Consider the following 11359-nt stretch of genomic DNA (forward strand, 5'->3'; position numbering starts at 1 on the left):
TATTTTTTAATGTGTCTTCATTCTCTTATTCAGGTGCAATATCATATATAACTCCTTCCTTTCATTCAGGTGCAATATCATATATAGCATCTTCCTCTCATTCAGGTGCAATATCTTATATATCATCTTCCTCTCATTCAGGTACAATATCTTATTTATCATCTTCCTCTCATTCAGGTGCAATATCATATATAACATCTTCCTCTCATTCAGGTGCAATATTTCATATAACTCCTTCCTCTCATTCAGGTGCAATATCTCATTGACAAAGGTGCTCATATTGAGCATGTTGATCACAACGGCATGCGACCTTTGGACAGAGCCATCGGCTGTCGCAACACCGCCGTCATTGTCTGCTTCCTCAGGAAAGGTGCTAAACTAGGTAAGGAGGATGCCCCTAGCATGTACAGATTTATCAACACTAAATATACAATCTAGCTCCATGTCTGGCCAGTGAATGGTTTGTATCAACTCTTACAATATCTGTCCGCTACAGTTATTGTGGTGACATAATGGTTAGGCTTTTATGGGTTTTTTACAGGCCTTTTGGCCCAAAATTCAATGTAGCTATTTGGGGAGATACAATATGTTGAAAACTTCATTATTTAAGTCAGTTAGTTTAAAAAACCAACGTTTACAAAATAAACTCTATAATTATATTTTCAATATGACAGTTGATACTGACCATTTAGGAGATGTCCTATTACTTAGGGCAAAAGGATAATTGTAACACAAATATTATTAACCAAAACATATGTTAGTTGTGTTACATTTTATGTCATGTTTTGGTAACAGAAGGAACATAATTATGAGCAGATGATCTGTCATTTACTAAAAACCGATCTGACTACTTCAGGTCCCGAGACCTGGGCAATGGCTTCTGGGAAGACCGATGTGCTGCTGCTGCTCCTGAACAAACTGATGGAAGATGGGAACATCCTCTACAAGGTGGGGACACTCAGGGAATCAGGGCTGAATAGGTTTCCAGTACTCCATGTCTGTCTCCTTGGGGAGTAACAGGGGATGGGTCTTTAGGGCCAGGCTTGTCTCCCAGTGGGGATTCCTGGACAGAGTGGGTCCCCAGTACCCCATGCTTGTCTCCCAGTACCTCATGCTTGTCTCCCTCTGGGGATTCCAAGACAGAGTGGTCCCCAGTACCTCATGCTTGTCTCCCAGTACCCCATGCTTGTCTCCCAGTACCTCATGCTTGTCTCCCTCTGGGGATTCCAAGACAGAGTGGTCCCCAGTACCTCATGCTTGTCTCCCTCTGGGGATTCCAAGACAGAGTGGTCCCCAGTACCTCATGCTTGTCTCCCAGTGGGGTTTCCAGGACAGAGTGGGTCCCCAGTACCCCATGCTTGTCTCCCAGTACCTCATGCTTGTCTCCCTCTGGGGATTCCAAGACAGAGTGGTCCCCAGTAACCCATACTTGTCTCCCAGTAACCCATACTTGTCTCTCTATGGCTTATTATCCAACTAGACTCTACTTGGTTGAGTGAGTGTCCATTAGCATTGACTGGTGTTTGTGATATGAGCCTCTGGTTTGTCAATTGCTGACTCAAATATTTACAGCCTGATGGGATATGCTGGAATATGCAGCAGCGGTAACGACTGATATTTCTCAACACTAACCCAAGTAATGAAACACACAAATGTACTCCAGGACCAGTCTCTTGAGAACTCCTTACCATCAATACACAATACCTCATTGGTCCGATATATGACCTTCAACATGACATAAGATCTGAGAGTGTTTATCTGGTCAGCATTAATGTAATTGGTACAGCTTTCCGTGTCATTATGTATCATATTATCCAATTAATGTCACATTATACTGAACAACATTATTACAGAAAAATCGAATCAAGGAAGCGGCTCAGCGATACCAGTACGCCCTGAAGAAATTCCCTCGGGAGGGTCTCGGAGAAGAGGCTCGGACTTTCAAGGATCTGAAACTGAACTTTCTCCTCAATCTCTCACGCAGCAAGAGGAAGATGAATGTAAGTTTGAGACCAACAATCCATTTTTTAAGATTTTGTGTCCGGAGGCTTTATTTAAAGGAAAATGTTGTACACTGTAATCCCACACCACATCTCCCGGCCCAGACCAATCTTGCAAGTAGTGTTGTGGCCCTCTGTGAGAGATGCAGGAGAGATGGGTTTGTGCATGGGGGAGTTGGGTAATTGATCCGTTAGCAGGAAGTACACTACAGGATAACAGACACAAGACTGCTGTCTGGAGCTTCAGAATATATAGGAATCAATTGCAAGTTATTCCATGGAATTTGATTGGCTAACCAAGCAATTAATTTGGTGGTTGTTTCCATAAACCTGAAAAAGATATGCCACACTCACTAATGGACTACTGTTTCCTGATTGGCTGATAGCAGAATAAGCAGGGCTGTTATTGGGCTGATCGATACCACTGATTTTGTATTGATTTCTGTGAAGTTATTATTTTGTAGCTGTTGATGTACACGGAGTGGCACAGTGCACTGTTTTTTATGAAGGATTTTTTTAATTGAAGTCAATTCTTAAGAAAAGTTCATCACAATATCATGAAACTGCTCGTTACGAAAACATGAAACTTTCATGGGTAATTATTTCATTATTGTTTGTTTTGTATGCTTCAAACTTCTACATGCCTATAAAAGACCAGAATGCATTTTTGCCCTGCTGAAGTAGCTGTTGTATACGTTGTGTATTGTGTTTTTGTGCAGGACTTCACCTCAGCCATTGATCTTGCCACTAAAGCTCTGGATCTGAAGTCCAAGTGTTTTGAGGCATACTACGCACGGGCCAGGGCAAAGCGGGATGATCGGTAAGAGAGGAGGTTGTAAGCTCTCAAGCAAAGTGTCAAATAATTCATCACTAAGTGGTGTATGGCTGATAATGGATGTTGTGTCACAGACATACTAGTTATACTTAAACTTCTTTGGACTTTCGTTTTGAAAAAGTTTCGATGAAGAAACAGAAGTGATTTTTAGATCTTTTTTGTCTGCTGTCTTTCACACCAGTCTTGTTTAATGTTGCAGGCAATATGCGTCTGCTCAGCAAGACTTGATGGAAGCTCTGCGTCTGTCACCAAACAACCGGGAGCTGCGCCGTCTGCTGATGAGGGTCAAGGACGAATGTAAAGAGCAGGCGAGGTTCGATGGAGGTCAGCTCCCTGTGGGTGAGATGGACCGAATATCCGAGGACGAAGACGACACAATATCTGTGACAGACAGACAGCCAGAGGAGACAGCTTTATGATAGATGCTGAGGCATCACAGCGGCAGAACTGTGATGTAGACAATGAGTCACAACATTCATGACAGACAGATGATGGCATGTCGTTGTTGAAGTGTCATGGTGACGGATAGACAATGTCACAGGCGATGACATGTCGTTGAAATGTCATGGTGTTGACGGATACACAGGATGTCAGAGGCGATGACATGTCATTGAAATGTCGTGGTGGTGACGGATAGACAAGATGTCACAGGCGATGACATGTCATTGAAATGTCGTGGTGGTGACAGATAGACAGGATGTCACAGGGGATGATATGTCGTTGTTGAAATGTCGTGGTGGTGACGGATAGACAGGATGTCACAGGCGATGACATGTCATTGAAATGTCGTGGTGATGGATAGACAGGATGTCACAGGCAATGACATGTCATTGTTGAAGTGTCGTGGTGACAGCTAGACATGGATATGTCACATGGAATGACATGTTATTGTTGAAATGTCGTGGTGGTGACGGATAGACAGGATGTCACAGGCGATGACATGTCCTTGAAATGTCGTGGTGGTGACGGATAGACAGGATGTCACAGGTGATGACATGTCCTTGAAATGTCTTGGTGGTGACGGATAGACAGGATGTCACAGGTGATGGCTTGTTGTTGAAGTGTAAAGACGTTTTTGTAGTGTAATGACGGATAGACATGGATGTGTCACTTGCGATGACACATTGTTGAAGTGTCGTCGTGATGGATAGACACAGTTCAAAGTTTTCGTCCCAGTCATGACACTGTCATGATTGGTAGACATGACGGTGAGTGTCATGGCATAGTCACCGTGATAAAAATGGGATGAATGGAAGACACTGAAGCATCACATTCCTTGGAGGAAGAACTAGGTTCAGGAATGTGAGGAAAGCGACTGGTACAAGACATTTATGTGCCAAGTGTCTTCAGGATTAAACAGTTGCAAGAATTTACTGATCTACATTGATGTTTTGCAATATATTCTTGCCTGGAAGAGTTTTTATTCACAAATAAAAATAAGTGGATTATTGTCAGTGAGTACCGACAATCTCAATATCATTTGTGACAGGTATAGTGTGAACAGTTTGATAATTGGCACTGTTTGAGCTGAAGACTGCGAAGGTGTGCTTCATTGGAGCAGAAGGCCTTGAAATGTGTGTGGGCCTCTAACTTCCTGTTCCTGTGTAGATGAAAGTGAGGCTGCTAAGTGTCTCCTGACAACTGATCACAGTGAGATGTTTAACCAAAGAACACTGACAAGGAACTGTTAGTGTCAAAGAATCTGAATCAAACTGAAAGAGAAGCAAGGGATATAAATAACATGCAGACTTTGAACTATGTGTTCAATTTCAACTCTCATCCTAGAGAATCACGAGCTGCAATCTCTGCCTATCTAGAAGATCATACTTACTCAAATGGCTCTAGGAGCAAGCTTTGTTTTTTAGACATGTTTGATGAAATATAATTTTGTTCTGTTGTTTCATTTCATCATCGTCCAAGAAAGCCGGAGACAATTTAGTTGTTGTCATGAATTGATGCCATTGATACAAGGATTTGATGTGTTCAATTGATGAGTGTTGATGCTGCTGGGAAATGGTTGTTTTTGCAGCAGCAGAATAGAGCATGAGACTTAATGTGCAATCAGTGCATGGATGATAGGCGACACTTATTTTTGTACTGTTATTTGATGCCTGGATCCAAGGGAATGTGACTAGGGGAGCTGTGAGGTTTCTTCACAAAGTCACGTTCTGTGAGGCTTCTGCAATAGTCATGCCAACCTTTGTAAGGGGGAGCATCCTTCTCAATACTGTAACTACATGTACACAAGAAGTTATTGAACATCACCAACGTTTCAAAATGTGGTTTGCTGATAATGGATATGTTATCTATTCAAGTCTGTTTTCCATTGTAGCAGTTTGACATAATATTTCTCTGTCCGTATGGATTCATTAGCTTCTGTGTTTCAACACACATCCTTGTATACTCATCTCTGTTGAAGACAAGGGACTTCGTGGATAGCAGCTTGTTATCCATAAGTGTCAGTGTTCTTCCAGCTTTGAAATGTCAATCAGAGACTTCAGCTCAGACGTTCAAAGATGCTGCATTTATTGTTCCTGTAAACTCATCACAATCCCATTAGTCATATGGACAGGTCTGGAAGGAATCCATATTGGAATATACTGAGCAAAGAAAGTTAGAATCATGAATATTTGGGGGGGATGTATTTTTTGTTGTGAAGTCTGAGCATGCAATTTCATAAAAAATATCCCCCAAAATATTCATGATCCCTCACTTTTTTTGTTCAGTATAGTTTTGGTCACATGACTATGACATGACCGACAGCCATCAGTCATGTCCTGATGTAAGTGATAATGATATGTTCCATTTGCTTAAATTACAAAATCAGCTTGCAAATAATTTCTGTTATTGAGACAATAAGTTGTTTTCAAAACTGTTATGTTATGCAAACTTTATGCGGTTTGATATGGCTGCACATGTTACAGTGAAATCATTTAATACCACTACTCTGGTTCAACCCAAAGGATTATGCGTGATTTGGGAACAATGCAGTGGGCCGGAGTGTTATACGGTCATGTGTCAAGGGAGATAACTCCACATGGCATAACTTACTGACCACCATAATACCATGTCATTGTTTCCAGTCTTCCATCCCATCAACAGAAGAGACACATGCCATTGAGCACATTGCAAATTTGCTACTTACAGTCGACAGGATTTTTCAAAATCAATTTAGTCGTAAATAACCCATGAAACAAGCTTCACAGTTAAATCTGAAAAATAACAAATAATCGAGTTTCATCTTCAGCCATTTAAAAAAAGAATAAATATTCTGAATTATCTTGAAATCAATTTGCTTCTAGACTGGGATGCTTGAGATTTAAATTGATGATGTTATTTGTGAAACAATGTTACTGTTCATACGTATGGGAATGAGAAAAGTGCTCTTTATTTAAATTTATGGTGCTTTCAAACAATGTGGGTTGTGCTTCTCTTCATTTCACAATCAGGATACTGAGTGCTTTTCAATAATTTTGTATCTTCATTGTTATGTGTAAATACCAAGTCAGCAGTAACAGAGTGTTGATATAGATAGTATTTAAGTTGTTTATTTATGTGAAATACAATCGGTATGTAAAGGTGTTGCTATCAGTATACCGAACTAACTATGCATTCGATGGAGTGGAGACTCACGCCAGCCGGGGGTCGACATGTAGATAATTTATTATAGAAATTGTAAGTGAACATGGTGAAGTGATATATTCAATCAATCAATCATTTATCAATATGTTTGAAATAATATTGTATATTTTAAACTTTTATAGGAAACAAGTAAATGAAAAATTAAAGTTATATACATTGTTCTGTAAGTGTTGAAATTACCATTGTTTAACTTATTAAAATCATACAGCTTGTTTCTTTTGTGTGTAGAGTTGTGTCAAAAGTGAAAAAAGATTCAATTATTAAAATAAGTGAAGTTTAGTATCCCCAGACTCCTGATACATTTATTGCCAGTTTCAATTTTTTTTTTAAATTATAAAAAATATTCAGGAAGATGTGAAGGAATTTTCCTCTTAATCCTCAGCTGTGGCAGTGATGTCCGAAACTCTGTGTAGTTGTAAGTTACGGAGAATACTAATTTGACTTTGATGTAACCATGGTAACTGCCATATTTTGTACAGTGTACAGTCCTTATAAGGCTCATGTACAGTTGTGTACAGCAACATTACAAAACCTACTTGTACATCTAGATTATTTTTTTCTTCTCTAAGGTTTGATATTCAATCTGATGTGCAAGACCCTTTGAGAATATCTTGTGGTCATAGTTCCTGCTTGGTGCGTTGATGCAAGTTCATTACAGTGTTTGTGGTTAATTGTTATGTCATACAAGAACAGAAAGTGATATGATCCTCTGTGAGTTGAATTAAACTGTCTCTGAAGATAGATGGTCATGCTCGGAAGGATGGAAAGAGGAGAACTTGCATATCGGTGTGAGGAACAGTTTTCTCATTCTGTTCAAACTGTTTTGAAATTGAAATTCTGAAGTTCTGTAGTCCTGTAAGTACGTTACTGTCTGGCATATTGGCATAGTGAGCATATTCATGCTATGCTCAGTTCCCAAGGTCATCCAATGACCTGTAGTTTGAATATTTTGTAGACATGTCCTCTTCTCCCGAGATCCTCTGCCCCAGAAGGGGTGACCTTGTGTTATGAGTCTCACGGAGCCTGTTAAGTTTCTAATACTAAATTATTTGCAATGTGTGTTAGTATTGAAGGTGTAGTATCATGTACAGAAACAGATCAGGGCTTTCAATGTAGATCTGACAGTGGTCTGTACACTATCATTCCTCGTTTCTGTATCCTGCCAAACATAAATAAATCAGTGCAAACATACACAGTCTTCCTTGTTGATGTCTTCAGTGAGTGAGTTGTGTTTAATGCTGCTTTTATCACGGCGTGTCAGCTTAATGTGGGAGGAAAGCCTGAAGTGATGCAGGTCTCAGACCACTTCGGTGAAACCCACAAGCACGGGTATGGTGCTGACAAACCTAGAAACATAATCGGGGTGAACCGGGATTCGAACCCACAATCATAGGTTTTTGGCGTGTCCACAGGACGCAACTCTGCACAGCGAATGACAGCACCTTAGACGACTGGGCCACCCATGCCCCCACTATAATCCGGACACAGATTAATAAATTGTCTCAAGGCAACAACACAACAACAGGAGAGCCACAACAAGAAAAGTTAAGTTTATTGTCCTGAACCTGTTATACTCTCTACACATGATGGTCCCTCAACAGTAGGACAGTGACTTGAGCATACTCACACCTGACCCACATGCACAAAGCTATCTTAGCACTAGGAGTACCATACAGTATTTCAGTTATATCACGTCCGGGGAATACCCCAAAGTGAAGCATGCTCTACACACTTCAGTGAAACCCATGATTGGATATTGTGCTGACACACAAGAACACAATAAAGTCAATCTGATTTGAACTTACCATATGTGGATCCTGGCATATCAAAGGGGTGCAACTCTTTACAACAAATAGAAGCTCCTTGCACCGCTCCTTTAACTTGCACTTGTCATAGCCCAATAATGGCATTGTGCAGTGGGCCTGCTCTCTTTATAAGTGCAAACCCATACCTTTGATAACCTTTTTACAATTCACATGCATACAACAGGGTTGACCAGCTTCCAAAAATCCATGGAATTTTGTCCGTGGTCGAGTAACACCTGCCTTCTGGAGACATTTCACCACTGTCATCCATGATAAAAGTTTGTGCAGGTTCTTCATCCTTGAAGTAAATATGATACAATAAATAGAGGTCAATAAGATAAAATTAATATGAGCATTTTTCAAACACCTGATCCATATTTTTCTCTTTGCGCAAAAATATATGTTTAAAATATAAATTTGGACATGCATATACCGTTCACATGATAAACACTTATGAAATTACATTTTCATTGCACGAGACATGCCACATGAAATCACAAGTACTTGTAATGAAAATAGCTTCCTTAAATACGAAGTTACTCGGAAAGAATTGTAATACCTAAATGCTTATCCAACTTTATTCATAAATGAAGTCTTAGATAGGCATTTAGAGTGAGTGAGTATGGTTTTACGCCACTTTTAGCAATATTCCAGCAATATCACGGTGGGGGACACCAGAAATGGGCTTCACACATTGTACCCATGTCGGGAATCGAACCCGGGTCTTCGGCGTGACGAGTGAACGCTTTAACCACGAGGCTATCCAACCGCCCAATAGGCATTTAGAAGTTGGGAAGACATGAAACCTTTATGGATAACTTGTTTACTTGAAGCAATGTTCCATGCTACTTCTTGGCTATTCAGCCGAGGCCGCCTCTGTCGTCTTGTGGTAGAGCTTCCGCCCAAAGAGCAGAATGTCTTGAGTTCGATCCCCTGCCGTGTCATACCAATGGACACTAAAAGATGGTACTTCTTGTTACCCTGACTGGCACTCAGCATTAAAACGCGGACTGGTCAGCTTGGAGTCAGTATGCTGTGTCTGGGTGAAGTAATGCTGTTAAACTGTGGCATGGTATGTCAGTGGGCTAGCACTATAAAATTGTCCTTAGTCCGGACTAGTACAATCAGCCACACACAAGTGTATGCATGTCGCTATGTACATGCAATAATCTTGGATGCGACGCAAAACCCCATTTTACAGACCCAGATTCTATATCTGGGTTTTGAACCACAATAATGTTGGTTTGGAGACACTTTGCAACTTGTGGTGCCTACGAAAACTTGTCCACCTGCAGTCCTTGATGTTCCCTTTGATATTCTACTCAAAAGAAGTTAAGGAACACCCAAATCGGGGCTTCTTTAACTTCTTTTGTTTGTTTGTTGTTTAATGCCACACTAAGCAATATTCCAGCTTCATGACTGAGGTCCGTAAATAATCAAGTCTGGACCAGACAATCCAGTGGTTGATATCGTGAGCATCAATCCACACAATTGGGATAGATGACATGCATCAACCAAGTCAGCGAGCCTGACCACCCGATCCCAATAGTCACCTCCTACAACAAGCATAGTCGCCTTTTACGGCAAGCATGGGTTGCTGTTCGAGTAATATATATTCCCTTTTTGGTATCCACCTTAGGGAGACTGAATGTACAGGACATGAGAAGGTTTGATCTTTAGCAAATGAGCAGTATTATCCTGGGTTCCGTTCCACAAAGCAATCTTGTCGCCATGACTATCATAAGCCTATATTAAAGTATGGTCGTGACAATAATCTTAGCGCTACGATCGCTTTGTGGAACAGACCCTGAAGCTGTTTATTGCACACGAACTTCATCAACCTGCCATACAAGACAGTCAGTGAGTTACGGGAACACAATAAATCATTATGATGATATTGAGGTGTATTATGCAAACCTGATCCATACAAATTTCTAAATTCATCATGTTGCAACAATGTTTACTCTGAGCAAATTTTAAATTACAAATATATATTTGGTTTAATACACATAATATCTGACATATTTTATTTGCAAAAACTACTGTTTTCTATGGACTAATGTGATTTTAATAGCCTATTCCAGCAAAAGATAGAACTTGGCAAGCTAGCTTGATGTTCAAAACTAAAGCGTAGATCAACAAAAATACTTCTGATATCTAAATACTAGTTACATATCACTAGAAAAACACATTTACTAACCTAATTTGTATAAACATGCGAGATTCAGGCAGCAGCAAGACATGCAGAACTCCTACAAGAAGCAAGGTGTATTTTAGAGGTTACTGCATAAAGAAAAATACCACTACATTTCAATTCAAACTGAAATTACACTTATTGCCAGACTTTCAGTCTGCCTAAACATCACTATACAGTTTTTCCTTGCCAAATAACATGTCCATCTCACCCCATGACCAGACGAAGTGACCTGCGTTGCTGCTTCACAACTCATGAAAATATCGTTAGTCAGGTCACTCGAGAAAAAACGTCAAAATTCCAAAATAGGCAAATTTTGCTGGCACCCTGAAGACCTCATTCATTCATAGCCCGGATATAGTTCGACTGAACAATATGACCATAGCCCTACCAACACCAAGTTAGGCCTTATATTCCTTTTTAGTTGGTTTACAAGACAAAACAAAATGACTTTTGACCTAAATTCTTTCCGCCTAACTGTTTTAATATTAGGTGAAATGAAAAAAAACAAAAACACAAGATTTTATCACCGCTGTTTGTAAGAAATTGTGAATAATTTGTGTAAAAATTAAATTCTACAAAATACAATCAATTATCTTTTGTTTGTTTTGCATTCACTAGCAGCATACTAATGATACTAATCAGGAAGTTAAAAATTAAGTTTGATTTTTTTTTCAACCAGGTTAATTTTTACCAACCATCTAATGAAAAATAAAAGACCTAACGATACCGGTCCTCCATACACACATCATTAAACAAAGTTATTGAGGCTAAGCTAATTCCTCAACCCACTACCAACCATAACCATTTTCTGCTTAGTCAGCATATTGTTGTAAAGGTAGTAGCCTAACTTGCCTTGTTAATTCTTCACCAGGTTCCTCAC

At 39.9% G+C, this 11359-nt stretch overlaps 1 protein-coding gene across 5 annotated transcripts in view; it reads left to right on the forward strand.

The window, feature by feature from the left end:
- The window catches only part of LOC139463886 (protein TANC1-like), a 170087-nt gene extending 164029 nt beyond the window's left edge, over nt 1-6058 (forward strand). For all 5 annotated transcript variants that reach the window (XM_071245298.1, XM_071245297.1, XM_071245299.1 and 2 more), the window contains 5 exons: nt 250-382; nt 857-948; nt 1854-2000; nt 2720-2820; nt 3035-6058. In XM_071245298.1, the coding sequence (XP_071101399.1) occupies nt 250-382; nt 857-948; nt 1854-2000; nt 2720-2820; nt 3035-3254 (693 nt within the window). In that variant the 3' untranslated portion in view covers nt 3255-6058. The remainder of the gene's footprint in view (nt 1-249; nt 383-856; nt 949-1853; nt 2001-2719; nt 2821-3034) is intronic.
- The last annotated feature ends 5301 nt before the right edge of the window (nt 6059-11359 follow it).

Source organism: Haliotis cracherodii, unplaced genomic scaffold, assembly GCF_022045235.1.
Source record: "Haliotis cracherodii isolate W230 unplaced genomic scaffold, xgHalCrac1.p SCAF_16, whole genome shotgun sequence".
NCBI classification, from domain to species: domain Eukaryota; kingdom Metazoa; phylum Mollusca; class Gastropoda; order Lepetellida; family Haliotidae; genus Haliotis; species Haliotis cracherodii.